We start from the raw sequence: 21,503 nt of genomic DNA, 5'->3' as shown, positions 1-21,503 counted from the left end.
GAGCACAAGAGCACTCTCCCCTCCTGCGGTTTACAGCACCTGGTGTTGGGGTATGTCGCTGCCTCCAACTGTGGAGGCAGAGCATAGCCACCGAGGCTAGTAGACATCTCCTCCGTGAATTTAGTTAACCCTCTTTTAAAGCCATCCTACTTGGTGGCTATCCCTGCCTCCTGATGGAAGGAGTTCCATAGTTTAACTGCGTTGTGTGTGGCTATCGAGGCTCATAGCCACTGGAGCTGCTTCACCCCATTATTGATTGTATGGCTTAAAAAATGGCTTCAACCTTGCAATAAAAGCATAAAGTGGATGCAGGAGACCCGATGGTCATAAAGGAGTCATATCGGTCAGGTGATTAGTAGAGGTGATGTTTCAAGCCATAGCACATGGCCTTTCACGATGCACATCCAGTCAGCCTTCAGCATCCAATCATGGTCACCAAGGAGTAAAAGAACCGTAGAATCCTCAATTTGGAAGGTACCCCGAGGGTCATCTAGTCCAAGCCGTGGCAATACAGGAATTGCAGCTAACAAATCCCCAAATGGTGGCCATCCAACCTCCGTTTAAGAAACTTCCAGAAAGGAGAGTCTGCCACCTTCCCATGTAGTTTGTTCCACTGTCAAAAGAGCTCAGAAACTTTGCCAGCTGAATCCGTTGGTTTGGTTCCTAACCTTCAAGGGTGCAAAGAAGAGGGACTATGCAAAGAGAAGACTTTCGGTAACTCAAAGAGGGGTGTGTGTAAAAGAGTTTGCATGGATCAGATTAAATTCATTCCGTGAATAACTTCCATGCGGAGATGAGCAAATAAGCATGAATGAATTGGTGTTTACAAATGGCTGAAACACGTGGCTGTCTGTCTGTTGGATGTGTTGGTTGGAACATACTTCCTTGCATGTCATCATCCTCCCCCCCCCTTTTCCTTTTCGAAGCAAACCTCTTGCAATCTTTCCACGGTGCCTTCCATGTGATTCTGGCGCTGAGGGAGGAAGCCCCATTGTACCCAACAGACTTTCCTCTTGCCACAACAGGCTATATAGGGTTGAGCTGCCAAGCTTCTGTCTTTCTCCTGGCAACACCTGAGCTGGGGTTTTTTATTTTAAAAAAACCTCCTCTAAGACTTCCATGCCAGGATGTTAGTAGCTGCCGTCAGTTTGGCGTTCTGTCTCACCGTATTCGCATTTCAAGCTACTGCTGTATTTGGTTTCCGTGAGCCTCGAGCCGCAATATTAATTTTCTGGTAGTAGGAAGATGAGAACGTACGAAGCTGCTTTCCCACTGGGTTGGATCGTCAGTCCGTCTAGGTCCACGTTTTTTGAGGTGGCTCTCCAGGGTTTGGGGCAGGATGTCTCCCCCACTACTACTTGGCGATGCCATCAGGGATTAAGCCTGCGACCCTTTTCGTTGAAGGTAGGTGCTCTGCCCCTGATTTTACAGCTTTCTCTGGGGTTACTTGAGACCTTGAGTCCCTGACGGAGCAGAAAGTCCAGGAACATGCCTTAAGATCTCGGTCCTCGTGGTTCTGAGTAAAAAAGCTGATTGAATGGAGCGTAGAGAGCTTCCTTCTGCTGACTCGGACCCACGGGTCTGTCTAGCTCAGTGTTGTCTACACGAGCAGGCAGCCGCTCTCCAGGATTTCAAGCAGGTGTCCAAGCCAGCAGGGATTCGACGTGGGGCCCACCTCCTCATGTGAAGCCGATGCTCTGCCACTGAGCTATGGCCCTTCACCTAAAAATGAAGCAGGATTCTAGTCCTCGTGAATTAAAGGCTGATTTTGTAGGAACACTGGAAGCTGAGCTGCGGACCTTCCCTAAGAAGAGACTGTCTCTGGGGACTTGGAGAAATGAGACCCAGCTCCTCCAATCCCCTTTTCTTTTTGCTATGGGGTGGAAGGTGGGGGTTGTCACAAACCTGGAGAGGAATGAGCCCAGAATACCACCCGCCCCTTTCTCCCTGAAAGCAGCTTACAGCTATAGGTATCTTCCAGATGCCATCTAGATCTTCCTAGGCTACATCTTCCCTTGCCATCCCCGAGGATTGATTGCATTAATATCCCACCTTTTTGTCCATGGAGCTCAAGGCAGCTTTCATGGTTCTCCCCCTCCCTCATTTAATCTCCACAACAACCCTGTGAGGTAGGTTAGGCTGAGGAAAGACAGTGACTGACCCTAGGTCATGCCCAGTAGGCTTCATGGCAGAGCGGGGATTTAAAACCCTAGTCTCCCAGGTCCTACTCCGGCACTCAAACCACTACACTACCCCTGGATCCTTGGCCATGCTAGTTCCTAGGGCTGCTGAGAGTCCAGAATATATGGAAGGGCCCGCATCAGCTACCTGAGTCCTAGTTCTCCCTTCCCGGCACAATTAGAAACTCAGATATATAAGATAGGCGCCAAATAGCTCCTTAAACCAGGGTTGCAGTCGCCAAAACGGAATGCCTAGTTGCCATTTCGGCCCAGACAGCTCGGAAGTCGTATTTTTCAGTGTGATTTTTTTGGGGTTCCTGAAATTCATTCTAACTGTGCGGGTAAAATACAACAGATAGAATTCTGCAGGATGTGTTGCTCATGTGTGAAAACAGTCCATATCCAACGGTACCCAAGTATGCACCTCCAGATGGTGGAGACGCCAGGCACCATCCTGGCCATTGGTTGGGCATCTTCCCTTGGTCGCAAGTGGCCAGTAGCCAGGTGCAAAATGCGCCGGGCGACTTGTGAGCGCTGCTTCTTAATCAGTGAGCTTGGATCAGCAGATTTTTCCCCCCGCTGCGATCTGGCAGGGAGTTTTTTGGGAATTCTGTGCATGTGATTATAAAGGAGAGAGCGGAGAAATGGTTGCCTTTTGGGAGCGGCCTCCTCTCTGCTCAGGAATGTGGGATAGCGAAAGGGAGCATCAGGCGACCTCCTTCTCCATGCCAAGAGGATGCTCAGAAGAGGGTGAAGCAAACAGGCAGGGAGAACATCCAGCTTTGCAGCTAAGCCCACAAGGAGTTGTTGGTCCTCCCAAAGTCTTATAAACAGAGGCAGGGGCAGGGAACTTTCCCAGTGCTTTGTTTTTCTACAGGAAAGCTTCCACAAAAGCAACAAAAGCAACAGTGAATCTATGCTAATGTCTATTGCAAATAAATACGCAGGTTGGCAACTTCAAAAGGTTTTTAGCTTTGCTTCCTAAATATGTTTCCTAAGAATAAAAACACTGCGGAGGTTTGCGTGGGAAGTCACGAAACAATGTGACTATTAAATTTGAAGTCAATTTGTAACAATTTGGAAAGTCAATAAAATTATATTGTATATATAAAAACAACAACTAGATATGTTACCTCCATACTGAGCTGGGTTCAAAGTATTTGTACAGTGGTATCTTGGTTCTCAAACGCATTGGTACTCAAGCAACTTAGAACCCAAACACTAAGTGTTCTACTTTGCGAACTTTTTTCGGAAGATTGAACATGCTCCATTTTGACTGTTACGCTTCCGATTTGAGTGCCACACTTGAGTGTTACGCTGAGGTCTTTCTGTTTCTGCTATTTTGCGTTTTCGTTTTTGCGGCTCTTTTTTCGTTTTTGTGACTGTGTGGAACCCAGTCCAGTTACTGATTGATTGTGTGACTGAAGCACTTTGTTTATTGCTTTCGTTTTATGGAGCAATGGTCTCGTTAGATAGTAAAATCCATGTTAAATTGCTCTCTTGGGGGTTGTTTTTAAAAGTCTGGAATGGTTTAATCCAATTTGCATTACTTTCTTTTCTTTTTTTAATTAAATTTTTATTGAGGATTTTCTTGGTTTACAAAGGTAATGCAGTGCCTCATAATTATTCCGTTGTTACACATCAGTCTTGCTTGTTGAGACATTAGGAAGAAGAGGGGGGGAAGAGGGGGCGGGATGGGGGAGTGGGTGGGGTGGGGTGTCTATGTTTCTGTTTTCCTTGATACATGTAGGGGTTCAGTGTCAACGTTGTTTATGTGGGTTCTCTGTTGTTCGTTTGTGTTCCTTCGTTGGTGAGAGAGGTAATTTGCATTACTTTCTATGGGAAAGTGCACCTTGGTTTTGGAACGGACTTCCGGAACAGATTAAGTTTGAGAACCAAGGTACCACTGTGTTAATTTTGCCAAACCTTCACCAGCTAAGGTCCAGGAGTGGCCTGAAGCCTTCTATCCTAGCTTGATCCCTGCTGAGATCATCTGCAGGAGCGTTTTGGTCATTCCCCCAGTTGGCGAGGCTCGCTTGACAGCAGTGAGAAACTGAGCCTTCGGTTTCTTTGGCCCTGCCTGTGGGACGCTCTGCCACTAGACATTCGGCAAATGCCTTCTGCTTCAACATTTTAAACTCCTGCTGAAAGCTTTTCTGCCAGGCTTGTGCAGGCAGTTAAGAGCACGTCCTTCCACAATGGCAAATTGACGTATTAAGTCTTCCCATAGTAGGCATCTGCTTGGCTTCTGCGGGACACAGGGTGCTAAACTTTGGCTTGGTGCAGAAAGGAAGCTTTTTGTATGACCTCCCTCACCCCACAGAGGTGAGCCTGGCACCTTCATCGTATGGAGAATGTTGACTGCTGAAGACAGACTCACCTCTTTGCCCTGGCTTTTGACCTTTGAGGTGCATAGTTTTAAATCCCACCTTATTTCTGTGATTGTAAACTACTTTCAGCTGTTTTCAGTATTTTAATGGTTGTAAGCTGCCCTGGGACCTTGGGGCGAAGGGTGGGAAATTATTATTATTATTATTATTATTATTATTATTTTAAAAAGAAATATTGTTATCATTATTACTATTACAATTTTCTTTTATGCCTGCAAGTTCTTCCCCCTTTTTGGGTTTACCGTCACTAACACCACCTTGAATTTCTATTTTGCAATTGTAAGATGACCAACTTCTCCCCTCTTCCTTTTTGTGATACATAGTTTGGGCTATTTTGGACACACACACAAGCCCCGACTCTTGGGTATATGCGTCACTTGTTCTAAGTATGACACAGATAATAAGTGTCATTGAGTAGTGATTTGGAGGTGGGGGAGGGGAATGGAGGGGGGGGAATACACTCTGTTCTTGTTGCCTCTTCCACCCTGTATGGTGTCATGAAACATGACTTATGAATCGTGGCAACGGGCAGATTTATATGGAATTGTAACGTATCAGCGTAACTGCTTTTTAAAATTTTGGTGCTGAGTTTAAGGTATCTGGAATACTACATTTATGCCTCCTTGCAGCCTGGGAAATCTTACTCGATGGAAAGAAATCCTTGTGCTTTAAAAAAATCTCTTTGCACGTGCGTGAAACCTGCAGGATTGCTGATGAGAAACGGCACGTATTTCTTTATCGCAGTGGGCAACCACTGTAACACTTTCTTGCTTGCCCCTACAAGGAATGCTGGCGGTGGAGGCCAGAGGTCCCCAAACATTTTTGGGGCCACCCACACCCTAAAAAGTATTATTCCGAGCAGCAATTTGCATGACCCACGATGGAAGATAACAACACAACAAATTCAAAACAGTAACGCTTAATTGCGCATTTATTCAAAATCCAATTAAAATATTTAATTTAATTACCGTACATTTCCGTGTGTAAGACTAGGTTTTTTTTACTTAAAAATTATGTGAAAAACTGTGGGTCATCTTATACATGGGGCAATCTCCCTCCTATTTTCTTAAATTAGAGTCCCTAAAAATAGGGACATGAAAAAATACGGTAATTCAGCAAAATGGATAAACGATTCCAATGATGCCTTCTTTTCAAAGTCTGGTAATAACAATAAAGAACAATAATAACAACGATTTGCACCTCAAGTGTAGTGGCATAAGTTGTAAAGTTAGTTCTTCAGTACAGTAAATGGTTTAAGCAGAACTGGAATGGGTGAGGTGCAGACAAAAGCCCCCCTCTGCAGCATTCGTAAAGTGAATGTGGGCGTAGGCATTTGACGCAGGAGTCAGACCCTCCATCTGTCAGGCCCATTATCATCAATGCTGACAGGTGGGGTGTTTGTAGCCCCCTCTGGAGGCACCAGGGACTGAACTTTCTGCATGCAAAGCAAACGCCCTGCCAGTGAGCCACAGCCCTTCCCTTTTAGGACATAGGAAGTCTCCTTACACCACTCTTATCTGCACTGATAGGCAGCGGCTCTCCTGATTTTCGGGCAGGGGGACAACTCTCAGCCCTTCCTGGAGCTGCTTGGCAACTGAACCCGGGACCCTCTTCATGCAAAGCACATGCTCTGCCACTGAAATACAGCTGCTCCCTTTTAAAAAAATGAACTAAGATTCTAGTCCTCATGGTTCTGAAGAAAGGGCCGATTTACGGTAAATAGGAACAGAGGTCCCTGCCTTACTCCATGTCACACCCTTGATCCATTTAGCTCAGTATTTTCTGCGCTGACTGGCGCTCCAGATTTTCGGTCGCGGAACAGCCCCACCTGCAGCTGCTGGGCATTGGACTTGGGACCTCCTGAATGCAAAGCACATGCTCAGCCGCTGAGCTTTCCGCCCTTCCCCTGCAGAAGGTTAACAATCATCTGCGTGTAATCCTGGAAATATTTTTTCCAGTCTCGGCTACATTAAGTCATACTTGCTTGGCCCTGCCTCATGCCTGAGGAATGACTCGTCACTGCTGCCTCAGTGTCCCTGTCTTTTTAAAAAGAGAAATGGACGCAGGACACCCGCGCTGATTCCTCGTTAATCCAGGAGACTTGGTGTAATTAGCCCTTATGAGGTATTTGACAAAACACGATGGCCCCGTGAGCTAAGGATTCTGCCTCTCCCTTCCTCGCCATATGACAAAGCACCTTGAAGACCTGACTAAATTCAGCTATTTTTAGGCAGGGTGTCTGCAACCTGTAAATTTGAGCTCCTGTGAGTTCATGAGCCTGAACGCAGGAGGGCCTTGCTGCATGCAGCCTTGGAGCTGTGTTTGCTTCAGTGATGTGCCACGGGGGCTGGTGGAAGGGGCTGTTTGGGAGAGCAAAAACCTTGTATCTATAAAGCCGGAGCAGGCGACCTCTCCCATTTTGCATCCTGGCGTGGTACAGCCCCAGCGGACCGTACCACGTGACACCCCTGACTTGTTTCATAGAGTCACAGAATTTGTAGAGTTGCAAGGGACCCCAAGGGTCATCTAGTCCAGGGGTCAGCAAACTTTTCAGCAGGGAGCCGGTTCACTGTCCCTCAGACCTTGTGGGAGGGCCGGACTATACTTCGCAGCGAAAAAAAATGAACAATTTTCACCTGCCCGCAAAGAGGCCTGAAGATGCTTCGCTTTACTTGTCCCAGTTGTCGTCCGAATAGCCGCACTTGGGCTTCTCCAGCCAGCCAGGTGCTGTGGCGGGGTAGGAGGCTGTGTCGGCCAGCGAAGGCAGAAGCAGCAGCCCCTTGCGGAGGAGCCGTGGGCAGAGGTAGGGAAACCAGGGCATCGCCAGAGCTTTTACCCACTACCTGCTGCTGCTGCTTTCCGAGAGGCACAGTGGAGAATGACCCGCCTGAACACCATGAGAGGAATGAGGGAGGGAGGGAGGTGGTGACGAAGAAAGCGCGGAGAAGGAAGGAAGGGCGGACTGAGGGAGAGGGAGGAGGAGCAGGAGGAAAACGCAGCAGCAGCCGGCGTCACAGCGCTGCCCTGCTGAGGCAGGCAGGCAAGCCAACTCCCACCATCGATGGGGCCTGGCGTGGGACAAGCTTGCTTCGTCTCTGAGGAGCAAAGCACCACCATGTGAGGGAGAGGGAAAGAACGCACACGCCGACGGTCCGGATCTAGAAGGCAATTGGGCCTGATTTGGCCCGCAGGCCTTAGTTTGCTGACCCATGATCTAGTCCAGCCCCCTGCAATGCAAAAATGGCAGCTAAAGAATCCCTGGTTTGTTTGGCTCTAATTTGAACAGAGGAGAGGAGGAGAAACGTGGGGTGAAACGTGGTGGAGGCAGTTCTACCTGGCTGTCCTTTTCAGGTCCAAAAGGAAGCCAAAACTATGACCTTGGATTGAATCTCATTTCTGCCACAAACAGATCAGGTCAACCTTGGCAGGCTACACAGTCTCTTGGTCTCAGTTTTGGCATTGAGCCCCGGGGATGATAATTCTGGCCTACCTGTCAAGGATGATGTAAGGACGACAGGAGGAGCTTTGAAAGCACTGCATAATTTCTAATTTTTGAAATTAGTGCAAGGTTCAAGGTCCTTGTATTAATTTGCAAGGCCTGAACAGTTTAGGTCCAGCTTGGTGACTTCCTGGACCCTTTTATCGCAGGAGCGTCAATGGTCGTTCCCCGAGTCGGTGAGGCTCAATTGGCAACAACAAGAAGCCTAGCCTTTGGCGCCATTGGCGCAGTCCTGTGGAACGCTCTGCCACTAGATATTTAGCAGTCTCCTTCTGTGCCAACTTCTCTATGCCTGCAGAAAACTTTCCAATTCTGCCAGATCTTGGTAGGCGATTAAGAGCACATCTTTCCACAACAGTTAACCGATGTCTGATTGTGTCTTGTCAGCCCAAGATGACGCTGTGGCTTTTCGAGGAAGTACGGTAGTCAAGCACATGTCAAGGAAAATATTACTGGTGCCTACTTGTGCTTTTTCTCCCTGCCTATGATCGCCCTAAATAAAGTGGCATTGTTGGATCCTTTTCTCAGAGGCCAGGCTCAACCCTTCCATTGATTCAAGGCCAATCGTCCAGAAGGCTGGCTTCCTGAATTCTCTCTCCTGTTCTTCTCCCTCCGGTGTTGGAGGCTACCTATTTTGACTTGAACTTGAGTTTCCTATTGTATGTGCCGCAGTGCTCATTTTTGAAAGCCTCCAGTGTTGTCTGGAGCAGATTAATTCGAAAGGTTGAAGTCCTTGGGCCGCCATATGTTTGAGTTTAAAATAATGGATTTGGAGGAGATAGGCTGAAGGTTCGTTGTGTGTACAGATGGGAATTGTGTGTGAGAGAGGGAGAAACCTCAGAATGTGGCTTTTGGGGGAAGCAGCTGAAGTATTGCTGAGGATTTCGTTTTTTAAAGAGACAATTGCGAGCCCTTGTGGCTATTGAGAGGAAATTGTGGGTGGAGAGTCCCAGGATTGTATGTCTTCTGGTTACAGGATCGGTTTATCCACCCACCCCTTAAAGGATGCTGCAGCCTCAGCCTGGTGTGTCGTCCGAAGATGCAGCAGCAGGGAGGGCCACAGATCGAACTAATGCGCAGAGGAAGAAGACTTCCCAACCCAACTTCAGTCAGGGTTGAATTTGAATTGTGAGACCACCATCTTGGCTCCCGGTGCCTTCAGCTTTGTGTGTGTTTGTTTTCTGCATTTATATCCCAAATTCTTTCCTCTGAGCAGCTCAAGGAGGCATACATAGTTCTCTCCCACCCACCCCCCCATTATATCCTCACAACTACCCGGTAAGGTAGGCCAGGCCAAGAGTGAGCTCCATGGCTGAGTGGAGATTCGAACCGGACCTCCCAGACTCTTGTCCAGCAGTCTAACCCAGGCATAGGCAAACTCCGGCCCTCCAGATGTTTGGGACTACAATTCCCATTGTCCCTAGCTAACAGGACCAGTGGTCAGGGATGATGGGAATTGTAGTCCCAAACATTTGGAGGGCCAGAGTTTGCCTATGCCTGCTCTAACCACTATGCCACACTGGCTCTATGTGTGTGGATGCAGAGAGGGGGGAGGGAATTGACACATGCTTTTCAGGGTCCGACGTAATGTCAAGGTGTGCCAGCTTTCAAACGCATCTGCTAGGTATTAAATAGGCTCACTACATGCCATTTGCTCAATCGGCTGACTCGGATCATGTCCCCTTCCTCGGACGTGATTGATCCAGTCTTTTCCCCGTGCTGTAGGCTTTTCCGTCTACTCATTGGGTCTCTGGAGGAGTCCCTGCTTCACACCGAGACTCCTTTCTGATGAGGCAGTGTGCTCAGAAGTTCTGTGCAGAAGTGCTCAGAACACAGACTCAGCCAGAGACACACAGCAGGAAGCTCCTTCTGAAGCAGAAGTGCTCAAAGCCCAGGCAGGCTTGTGTAGGGAGATAGGGTCCTTCAGATAGTTTGGGACCTAAGCCATATAGCAACAATTCCCAAAGTGGGTGAAGCTCGTCCATTTTCTTCAATTAGTTAAAATAGTTTTAATTGGATGCTGAATAAATGTGCAATTGATCGTTACTACTTTGAATTTTATTGTGTTACTATCTTCCTTGGTGGGTCATATTCTGAATAATGCTTTTCATAGGGTAGTGGGCACCGGGGGCGAGTTTATGGAACCAAGGGAGCAGTGTTAGAAACTCAGGTATATAAGCCAGGGGCCAAAATGGTTCCTTAAACCAGGTTTACAGTCTCCAAAACTGAATGCCTAATTGCCACTTGGGGGCCAGATGGCTCAAAAGCCGTATTTTTCAATGCAACTTTTTGGTTCCTGAAATTCCTTCTGATTGTGCAGATAAAATATAGCAGACCAAATTCTACAGAATGTGTTGCTGGTGTGCAAAAACAGTCAAGATCCAAGGATCCCTAAGCTTGCGTCTCCAGATGGTGGAGACGTCCGCCGCCATCCTGGCACCCAGGCATCTTCGCTTGGTTGCAGGTCACGGATAGCCAGCTGCAAAATGCTCTGCAAGGGAGTGATGGCTTGAAAAGGTTTGGGAACCACAGGTGTATATAGTATCTTGCAAAAAATACCTACCAGCCTGTTAGCATGGCTCAAGAAAAGCCTGCCACTGGTAGCTCACCGCTCATTTGGACAAGAGACCCGCAGCTAGGACATGGCAGAGCAATGTTTGTGTCCGAGTGGATTTTCTTTGCTTCCGGGCTGTGCTTGCTGGCATCGAGCTTGTGGTTTGCACCCTCCTTGGGCCCTGCTGAGTCACTGGGAGAGCTTTGTTTGCATCCCGCTGATTGTGAGTGACAGGGCTATCTTTACCAAGGATGCTGTCATGTTGCCTTGGCCGCTCAAGGCAAGCAGATTCCTCCCGGGGCATAAATGGAAGAACCTTGGCTTGAGACCATTTTGGCCAAGTCATGTTGTGACATAAGAAGCTGCCTCCCAGTGAAACAGACCCTCAGTCCATCTAGTGCAATATTGCCTACACTGACTGGCAGCTGCAGCTCTCCAGGAATTCAGGCAGGGGACATTCAAGACCTTGCTTAGAGATTCTGTCGGGGATTGAAACGGGGGCTTTCTGCATGCAAAGCAGAAGTGTCTTCACTGAGCTACCCCTGAAAGTATAGTCAAGGTTTTAGTCCTCATGTTTCTGAATAAATGGCTGAATTAAATAGGATTTTTAAAAATTACAGTATTCATTAGCATAGAAAGGTTCCATATTCGAAGTCAGACCATTGAGGTCCAACTGGCTCAGTATCGTCATGCAAACACGTTTATTAACCTCGGAAGACCTACTGTTGGTTTTCCTCCATTTTGAGGTGGCATTGTTGATACAGGGCATAGAGTCACAATGGTCGACACAGCAGATTCCCATCGACAGTACAAAAAAACCTACGGTCTTGGGGCCGGGTGAAAAAGCACCACTTGGCCTTTGCGGCCACAATGGTGATGTTGAGCGTAAAAGATGCTCCATGGTTCTCATTTTCTCCTTCCCTTCAGCTCATCTTGGCGATGATAGTTAAAAGCTTGCCTGGTGGGGGTGGCACACAAAAAATCACCAGGCAAAGCTTCTTGGACTTCTCAAATCCACCCCAATTTCTACCCCATCTATGAAGGATTGGGAGAGGCCAAAAGGAGAGAGCCAGGGTGGCATAGTGGTTTGCGTGTCGGACCAGGATCTGGGAGAGATCAGGGTTCAAATCTCCATTCACAAAGGCCACTGGGGTGGGGAGTGGCAATCACTGCCTCTTAGCCTAACCTACCTAACAGGATTCTTGTGAGGAGCTATTAATAATAATATCTACCCACCCTCCACCCTAGGCCCCAGTGGGAGCCAAGGCCATTAAACCACAGTATGAAAAACAGTTGAGATCAACTTACTGTCAAAAGAGAAGTGCAAATTATTGGATTGCTCAGTTGGTTAGAGTGTGGCATTGATAATGCCAAGGTTGGAGGTTCAATCCCTGTATGGGATTGAACCTGCATTGCAGGGCGTTGGACCAGATAATCCTCGGGGTTCCTTCCAACCCTATGACTCTATGATCTTGCTTGGTACAAGTCCCTCTAGAAAAGAGGTATAATGGAGAAAATGACACACAATTTGGGATTTTGATAAAGGCTAGAACCTCCAGACATTTTGTCGACAAAATTGCTCTGACTTGGACGCTGCAGTTGATACAGGTCCGGTGGGCGTAACTTTGGCCTCTTGCTTGTCCTGTGTTAATGGATGCTTTCCAATTTGTGCAGCCCGAGGATGTGGGCAGGATCCTTGGGAAATGTGAGAGCCGCCACATGTGCGCTGGATCCTTTCCCTTCCTGGCTCATCCCAAAGGCGAGCAGAGGGCTGGCAGAGGGGGCGAAGGGAGTGGCCGGTGCCTCCTTACAACAAGGCAGGATTCCAGGGCACCTACAGGAGGCAGTTAAAAAACCTCTGTTGAAAAAGCCCTTCCTGAATCTCACCGTATTGGATATTTATCAGCCAGTTTCCAATATCAGCCAGTTTCCCATTTCGAGGCTAGGAATTGAAGCGTGTGGCGGCATCTCGGCTCCAGTGCTTTCTGGAGGAGACAGATTCTCAAGACCCATGTCCACCTGGCTTCAGGCCTGGTTGTGGGACAGAAATGGCTTTGGTCACCTTGGTGGGTGACTTATGTTGGGAACTGGACAGGAGGAAGGTGCCCCTGTTCTGCTGGACCTCTTGCCTAATTTTGATACCATCAACCATGGTATCCTTCTGGGCCGCCTGGCTGGGATGGGACTTGGAGGCACTGTTTTACAGTGGCTCCGTTCCTTCTTGCCAAGGTGAACCCAGAAGGCTCATAATTATCTGCATGGATTAAGCAGAGTTTATATAGTTTTAATTCTATCAGTGTTTACTTGTATTTTAATGGTCAATTTTTCTATATTATTGTTTTTATCTGTAAGCCTCCTTGAGTCCCATCAGGGGAAAAGGTGGAGTACAATTAAATGCAATAATAATTATAATTATAATAATAATAATAATGGATGTGGCATTTTTTTATTACAAATACAGCAAAACTATCATTTCAAGACAGCCTTTGTCATGACATGTACTTAGCAAATCTGGAACTAGACTTAATAATCCGAGAACGCTGGTATTGTTTTCTTTGTTATTTTAACCCATGTGAAACTGTACTCATTCTACGTGCCCATTTGATAATTTTGTTTTTCGTCTTTTCATCTTCTCCCGACATCTCTGTTTTCGGTATGTTATAAAATGAAATTTAAAAAAAGAAGCAGAAGAAAACTTTACCAAGAAAAGAAGAAGAGGTTTGTCTTCACCATTTGCTGAAAGCAGTATAAAGAAGGGGCCAGGTGCACTTCTCTGGGGAGGGAGTCCCACAATTTAGGGGCCGCCATGGAGAAGCCTGAAGATGAGATTCCTGCATTGCATGGGAAGATTCCTTCCAGCTCTACAAGTTTATGATTCCATGGCCCGCCTTTCCTGCCTTGCAGCCCCCGTACACAAAGGCATTTGCTGGAAATCTCCAGCGGCGGCAGCTGTGGAAACAATTGGGGAGCTGCCATCTGCAGGCTTCGCAGACCATTTTTGCCACATAATTTATAGTTTTGCTTTTCTAGGAAAACAAGTGGCAATACAGCATCCGTCCTCCCTGGGCGTGTCTGGAGCTCTCTCTCTCTCACTCCCTTGTTTGAATTGGCTTCTCCTGGAGCTGGTTTTCTGGAGAGCCTTCAGATAATCCTGACCGCCTTCTCCCCACACAGGGGAAACCAGAGTTCAAGGCTGCCCAGCCTCTGTTTCTGCCAAACAGACAGACAGACAAACAAACAAACAAACAAGACTGCTAATTTGCAACTGCTGTTTTGCACCAGCTGCCTGAAGACCTCTGCTTTTGTGACTGCTGTGGGGAACCTGCAGTTTTCCAGATGTTGCTGGACTCCAGCCCCCATCCCTGTTGTCCTCCAGCCCCCATCCCTGTTGTCCTTAGCTGGCTGGCTGGCAGGAGCCCGAAGCCCAACAGCAGGAGGGTGGCAAGGCTGGCTCCAGCTGACCAGAAGGTTGCCGTTACCACCCCACATTGCTCTTCACCCTTTGCATAAGTGGTACCCAAACCTTTTGGGCGGGGGGGGGGGAACCGCTGTCCTCTTGGTTCCATCAACTTACCCCGTATAAAAAGCATTATCCAGAAGAGTGGTTTGCATGACCCACTGAGAAATAGAATACAGTGGTACCTCGGATTACAAACACTTCGGGTTACAAACTCCGCTAACCTGTAAGTAGTACCTTGGGTTGAGAACTTTGCTCCAGAATGAGAACGGAAATTTGCACAGCGGTGGCAGTGGGAGGCCCCATTAGCGAAAGCGCGCCTCAGGTTAAGAACCGTTTCGGGTTAAGAACGGACCTCTGGAACGAATTAAGTTCGTAACCTGAGGTACTCCTGTAACGCGATGAAATCCAGAACTATAAATTGCATTCAAAATCCAGTTAAAACTATGTAGTTTAATTAGTTCCACAAAACTGATGAAATTGAGCCAGTGGTTCCATCTTTGCTGATACCGGTAGTTGGATGGTCATTCATGCTGCCCTGCCGCCCCCTTGCTGCTTAATGCTCCCTCTGGGAATCCCACTGCCCCCCCCCAAGGCAAGGTACTGCCCACTTAGGGAGTCCCGGGTCTAAACCCCCTCCCTCTCCTGGGTGGGGCATGTGCTGACCCAAGACTCCTTTGGTAGCGGGAAAGCCCATTCTGCCTTCACTTTCTGCCGGGGGGGGGGGTTCGTGGACTGGCGTGTGCAGAGGGTGGACGAAAGCCTTGCCAGTGGACCTTTGGGGGAGCTGGTTGCCCGCTGGAGACCCTGCCGTTCATTTTGAGCAGTGTGGCAGCCCAGGATTCATTGTAGCACATTACATAAAGGAGATTCCGACTAAGCGCCAGGGAGAACTTTCTGCGGGGAAGATCTGTGGGCCTGTGGAACGGACGACACCTCGGAAGGTGGTGGACTCTCCTTCATGGGAGGTTTTTAAACAGTTTGGTTGGTCCATCTGTCAGGGATGCTTTTCCTGCATTGCAGGGGGTTGGACTAGTAGACCCTCGGGGTCCCTTCCAATTCTACAATTCTGTGTCATAGCTGTTGGCTAAAGGTGGCATCTATATGCTTGTAACAACTCATTTATTTGTTTGTTTCCAGCACTGACCTGTTGTGCTTCCTCATTTCATTTGGGCACATTTTTATGTTGTGTGGGGCGTCCTTTTCCTTTCCTGAGTGCATTGCAGGGGGTTGGTCTGGATGACCCTTTGGGTCCCTTCCAGCTCTACAGTTCTGAGATTCTGTGAATGCAAAGCATAGTTTCCCCTGCCTGCGGCTCTGACCTGTTTAGGCACCTTCCGGGTATTTTACAAATGCTTTAAAATGATCAATAAAGAGATTTCTAGTTGCCCATCCAGGTTTTTCAGACAACCTGTAAATCTGGCCCTTCCTTGCCTCTTCCCTGCTCCAGACTGAAGAGGAAGCCCGGATCGATGTCCCACCCGTTCCCACCCACCCGCAAGGAATTCATGATCACATGACCCTGGATATGGACGTCGTCCTATCGGATTTTGTACGCTCAACAGGGGCAGAGCCAGGATTGGCAAGGGATCTGCTTGAAGGTGATGCCCCCCCTTTCAATTTCTGAAATTCTACTTAGTTTTTAGGACAGGTTTTGCAAAGAGACTCACATCTTAGAAAGAGAGAGCTCTCTGTGTTTGGCCAGAACCATGTGTCAAGGAAGTAAACACAGACTTCTCATTTCTCTGTTGGCACCAGAAGGATATCTTTGGGGTGGGGCTTTTCTAGATATCAGGATACAATTTTTAGTGAGGTGGTGGTGATGAGATATGTTGGGCTGCTTCTTGATAGAAAAGGGGGATTTGACAAGCATCGTTGAGGTGATGGGATGGCCACCTTCGGACATTTGAAGGGCCGTCATCGTGGAAGATGGAGCAAGTTCATTTCCTGCTGCTCCAGAGGGGAGGGCCCAAACCAATGGATTCAAATTGTAAGAATGGAGATTCCAGCTAAACATTAGGAAGAACTTTCTGAGAGCAGGTGCTCTTTCAATATTTCCCTCGGAAGGTGGAAAATGCTCCTTCATTGGAGTTTTTCAACAGAGGTTAGATGGCCATCTGTTGGGGATTCTTCAACGGTGATTCCTACATTGCAGGGGGTTGGACTAGATGACCAGGGGAGCATCTTCCGCTCTACAGTTCTGTGATTCTGGGATCTGTGATTCAGAGAGGCGGGGGGTCCTCTGCTTGGGTTTAGTTTGGTGGCTTTCCTTCACCGAACCCTCTCCCTTCTCTTTCCTCTGGCGCAGGGAAAAACTGGGACCTGAGCGCCGCCTTGAGTGACTTTGAGCAGCTCCGGCAGGTGCACGCCGGGAACCTTCCCCATTCCTTCAATGAAGGCCGGGCCTTCAAGCACGTGGAGAAGGATGTGGCGTGGCCCCCGCGGCCCCCACTGCAGCGCCAGGATGACATTGTGCAAGGTAGGAGGGGGCGGCCTCAATCGTGGATGTTTGCGGCACAGGGGAGGCGTGGTCCCTGTCCTCTTAAGCCCCTCGTCCTCTGCTGCGGTTCTGATGAAGAGCTGCAGTTCAGTGCGTAGAGAGCCATCAGCATGGTTGCAGAAGGTTCCAGATTCAGTCCTCAATGGCTGCCAGTCAGAGTTGACAGTCCTGAGCTAGATGGGCCCAAGAGTCTGGCTCCAGCAGTGACTCCACTTGCGAATAAGCCAGCTGTTTGTGGCTTTGCGGTGCTGAAAACAACTAGAAGTGTGGTGGATCTCGTCCAGCATCCTCTTCCCACAGTGGCCAACCAGATGCCTGGGGGAAACCTGCAAGCAGGATTTGAGCACAAGAGCCCTCTCGCCTCCTTGCAGTTTCCAGCAACTAGTATTCAGGAACATTGCTGCTTCTGACCGTGGAGGCAAAGCAGAGCCATTGATAGACTCATCCTCCACGAGTTTGTCCAGTCTTCTTTTAAAGACATCCAAGATGGTGCCCATCGCTGCCTCCTCTGGGAGGAGTCAGGTCTCTAGTTTAAGCATGCAGTCCTGTCTTTTACCCTTCCGTCGTTAACATAGTTTCTGTTGAAACAAAATAAAAAAATTCCTTCCAGTAGCACCTTAGAGACCAACTAAGTTTGTCATTGGTATGAGCTTTCGGGTGCATGCACACTTCTTCAGATACTTCTGTTGTATGCTCCTGTTTATCCTGGCCTTTGGCACCTGAGATACGTACGGTATGTTTTCAGGACCCAGCCCTATTCCCATGACTGTGATTTGTCTTAAACTCTTTCTAATATTAAATTCTTCTAATTCTTTCTAATATGTAAATTCTTCTGCCCCTCCCCCCGGAGGATGGGGAATAAATTCAATACATCATAATACATGCAGGTCCCGCTTTCTAAACCCTCGCTGTATGAAAATCCACTTATCCAAACACAAACCTCGCTATGCACAACACAGATTCAAATATCCAAACGGCCGGAGTTGGCCGACTTTTTCCCTTCCTCGGAGCTGGCTGGTCGGCGGCAGCCATATTCAGGCAGGAACCATGCAGGGAGGGAGAGAGATCGGACAAATCGTTTTTTGCTTCGTTTTTTGTTTTGCTGGTTGGCTGCAGCCATTATTGGAAGAAACCATGGAGGGAGAATCTGGGGGCAGGGCAGAGATCGAGCAAATCCCCAATTAGAAATGGTCCCACAGGGGAGACCGCCGGCTCTCTGTGTGAACTCTCAACCTAGCGAACGGTTTCCTCGGAATGTGTTGCGTTGGAAAGCCTGCGTTGATGAAATAATGGCTTCCCTTTCTCTTTTCAGAGAAGCGCCTGTCTCGCGGCATCTCTCATGCCAGCTCCACCATCGTCTCCATGGCTCGCTCTCATGTCTCCAGCAACGGGGGTGGGGGCAGCAGTGGGGGGGTCGGCGGTAGCGGGGAGCACCTCCCAGAGATGCCCATCTGCACCTTCCAGCTTCCTGACCTGACCGTCTACAACGAGGAGTTCCGGTGCTTCATCGAGCGGGATCTCATTGAGCAGTCAATGCTGGTGGCGCTGGAGCAGGCGGGTAAGCGCTCGTGACATCAACGCCGTGCCACGGCTGTTTTCTTGGGTGGGGGTTGCCCAGGACGTAAACTTCCCCTCTGAAGACCAGGCCCAGCGCTAGAGCATGGGGAAAGATTGCTGGGCTGGCCTGGCCGCGGAAGCGATGAGGTGATGCCTGCCATTGGAATGCTACTCAATACTGATCCAGAGCAGAACTCCAGCGTATAGTTAGCAGCGTAAAAACTTAAACACGTTGCAGGATTCCCAATAAATAGACCAGAAGCAATTGTATTTCATCCAGCAGAGATTTACTACTTCTGAAGGCAAATAAGCAGAATGGTCACAAATCCAATACATTCAGGATCGGCACTGTCCATAAGGAATCCGGTTGCAGCAGACTTAAACTTACAATGACTTATAATAAGTCTAAATCTTAACACTATCTATGTACAGAACACCACACCAGAAAGAAAAGAGATAGAAAAAGAAAGTGAAACCCAGTCTGCTCTGGGCCTATTTTTATAGCATACCGTTTCCCGCTGGTCTCCCAAATGGATTTATCTCCCGGAAAGCAGTTCCTGCCGGCGGTCATGTTTCTGGTGCCGCTCTGCCCATTTCCAAAATGGCCGCGGTGCCAGAAGTCGCTTCTACGCATGTCCGGAAGTGCATAGAAGTGACTTCCAGTGCCGCACCGCTGCTGGTCCCAGATTTTTCAATCCAGAACTTGGCAGCTATGTTTTATAGTCAGCATGACCTTGACCAGGCACCCCCAAACTTCGGCCCTCCAGATGTTTTGGACTACAGTTCCCATCTTCCCCGACCACTGGTCCTGTTAGCTAGGGATCATGAGAGTTGTAGGCCAAAACATCTGGAGGGCCGCAGTTTGGGGATGCCTGACCTTGACAGACAAAGATAAGAGAACCAGTTTAAGCCAGCTGTACTCAGCTTCTCTGAAGGAATAACTAAAACATGAACCTTCTGCTTGTTTCTTTCACACAGAGAAGCTTCCAGAAGCTTCCAGAACCCTCTTGAATTAATTAGCATAGGAAAGATCTCTACACATCAGGTCAATACTTTCCGCGCTAAGAAATGCAAACCCACAATGCCATCAGCATTGCTCAGAAGGGGTCTCTTCCGTTTTTTCTCTACTTTAAAATGGATTATGGGGCACTAAGAAAGCATAGCTTCATGCTAGTGTAGCTACATGGCATGCAGAAGGACCCAGGTTCAATCCTCAATGGCATCTCCAGGATGAATGGGAGAGAATCCTGCCTGAAATCTCGGGGAGTCACTGCCGTTCAGTGTAGACCAGGGCTTTTTCCCAGCTGGAACTCAGTTCTGGCCCCTCTCAGGCGATCACCATTTCCATTATAAGAGAACAAGGGAGGCGCTCATGGTAAGTTCTGGCACCTCTTTTTTAAATAGAAAAATAGCACTGCTGTAGACAATGCTGAGGCAGATAGCCAAAAGGTCTACTTGGGAGTAAGGGTGTACTGCGTATGCGGGTGGCACTATCGTCTAAACCGCTCAGCCTCTTGAGCTTGCTGATCAGAAGGTCAGAGGCTCAAATCCCCACAACGAAGGGAGCTCCTGTTGCTCTGTTCCAGCTCCTGCCAACCTAGCATTTCGAAAGCACGCCAGTGCAAGTAGATAAACAGGTACCGCTGCGGTGGGAAGGTAAACAGTGTTTCTGTGCACTCTGGCACTCGTCACAGTCCTCCATGCGCCAGTAGCGGTTTAGTCCTGCTGGCCACATGACCCAGAAAGCTATCTGTGGACAAATGCCAGCTCCCTCGGCCTGAAAGTGAGATGAGCGCCGCAATCCCAGAGTCGCCTTTGACTGGACTTAACCATCCAGGGGTCCTTCACCTTTACCGTTACCTTTAATTATTTATTGATTACATTTATGTAGCACTTTTTCCTCCCAGTGTGGTGTGCTTGGTTCTCCTCCTCCTCCCCACTTTATCCTCACAACAGCCCTGTGTGGTAGGCTGAGAGATGGTGACCGGCCCCCAAGATCACACCCCGTGAGCTTCATGGATGAGTGGGGATTCAAACCGTGATCTACCAGATCCTAGTCCTATACCACACTGGCTCTTAATTCATATCTGTATTTATATTTATATCCTATCAAATATCGCAGAATTGCAGCCGGAGAGTCTTATCTGAATTGAAGGGAAGAACAGTCTGTTGTTATAAATTGTCCTGATCCCTCCTTGCAGATACCTGATGCTTTGAATTTGGGGGGGCGGAGGGGTGGATGTTGGGAAATCGGGCCATAAAACCTACTTTGTCATAGCTCCCGTGGCTCCTGGGTCGCACTTTCCTCACGTTCACCCCTTTAACATCCACCGACACCCCTCCTTTCAGGTTTAATTGTGGGTTGTTGTTGTTTTAAGAGGTATATCAGGAAAAACCGATCTTCAGCCAAGCCAGGCCCTGACCAGCCTGGAGATGCGTTCAGGCGGCTCCCTCGTTCCTTTCCCCCCGGGGATGTTTGGGAGGCCCTGCGAGGCAGAATATTTCCGCGAGGTGTGCCGCCCTCTGACAAAACCTGCTGTTGCTCCTCGGGAAGGCAAGGATGTTGGCCTGATCCAACTCCCTGCCTCCAAATACTGTGCAGACATTTTCCCCTCTGGGTGGCAAGAAAGGGGACGCAATCTCTGGAACCCTTTTTGCAGGTCTTCAGCTGTTCTGGCTTCCCCTAAGATGTGGTTTCATCTATTCTGCTGTTTTTGGGCCCTCTTCCATCCAGCGATGGTGTTCGGTGCTCCTCAGACGTTTACCTTTCTTGATTTTACTGCCTTATCTCTTGTAAATCGCTTAGAGGTGTTTTTTTTTAGTGGTGTGTAAATTTTATGAAACAAACAAAACAAAAAACTGGTCTCCTGGTGCGTCAGATGTCTGGTGAACTGTGGCCGATGTTGGCGTGAGGCTTGTAGAGAGAGAGACTGGGCTCGAAAATGCCTGGAACCTTGAAAAGCACGAAATAACTGCTTCCTGTTTGTTCACCTTGTCGACCAGGTCGTCTGAACTGGTGGGCCAATGTCGATCCCAGCTGCCAGCGGTTGCTCCCCTTAGCCACGACGGGCGACGGGAACTGCCTGCTCCACGCTGCATCGCTAGGTAAGACATCCCTGCCACCAATGCGATGCATTTTAAAAGCCAGTGCGATGGGTCGCCCACACAGTGTCCCTGAGCCTTCCACAGAGCCCACAAAATATTTCAGTAAATATCCACCACAAAGCAATCCACAGTGCACATGAGGCTTCCTGCTTAGATCCTGTCTGCCCAGGCTGAGCCTCGCTTGCACACACCACCGCAGAAGCCATTTGTGCGATGCCACGCCCTCTCGGAAGCCATTTTGTGCTCGGCACCCATGGCACC

At 48.6% G+C, this 21,503-nt stretch overlaps 1 protein-coding gene across 3 annotated transcripts in view; it reads left to right on the top strand.

Annotated features, from left to right (window-relative positions):
* Positions 1 to 21,503, top strand: part of OTUD7B (OTU deubiquitinase 7B) — a 39,822-nt gene that overhangs the window by 8,245 nt on the left and 10,074 nt on the right. For all 3 annotated transcript variants that reach the window (XM_035097760.2, XM_060269631.1, XM_035097761.2), the window contains exons 2-5: positions 15,531 to 15,681; positions 16,389 to 16,559; positions 17,893 to 18,138; positions 21,141 to 21,242. In XM_035097760.2, coding sequence (XP_034953651.1) covers positions 15,597 to 15,681; positions 16,389 to 16,559; positions 17,893 to 18,138; positions 21,141 to 21,242 — 604 coding nt within the window. In that variant the 5' untranslated portion in view covers positions 15,531 to 15,596. The remainder of the gene's footprint in view (positions 1 to 15,530; positions 15,682 to 16,388; positions 16,560 to 17,892; positions 18,139 to 21,140; positions 21,243 to 21,503) is intronic.

This window comes from Zootoca vivipara, chromosome 17 (assembly GCF_963506605.1).
Source record: "Zootoca vivipara chromosome 17, rZooViv1.1, whole genome shotgun sequence".
NCBI classification, from domain to species: Eukaryota; Metazoa; Chordata; class Lepidosauria; order Squamata; family Lacertidae; genus Zootoca; species Zootoca vivipara.
The sequence above is the reverse complement of the archived record's forward strand: the minus strand, read 5'-3'. Positions and strand labels throughout refer to the sequence as shown.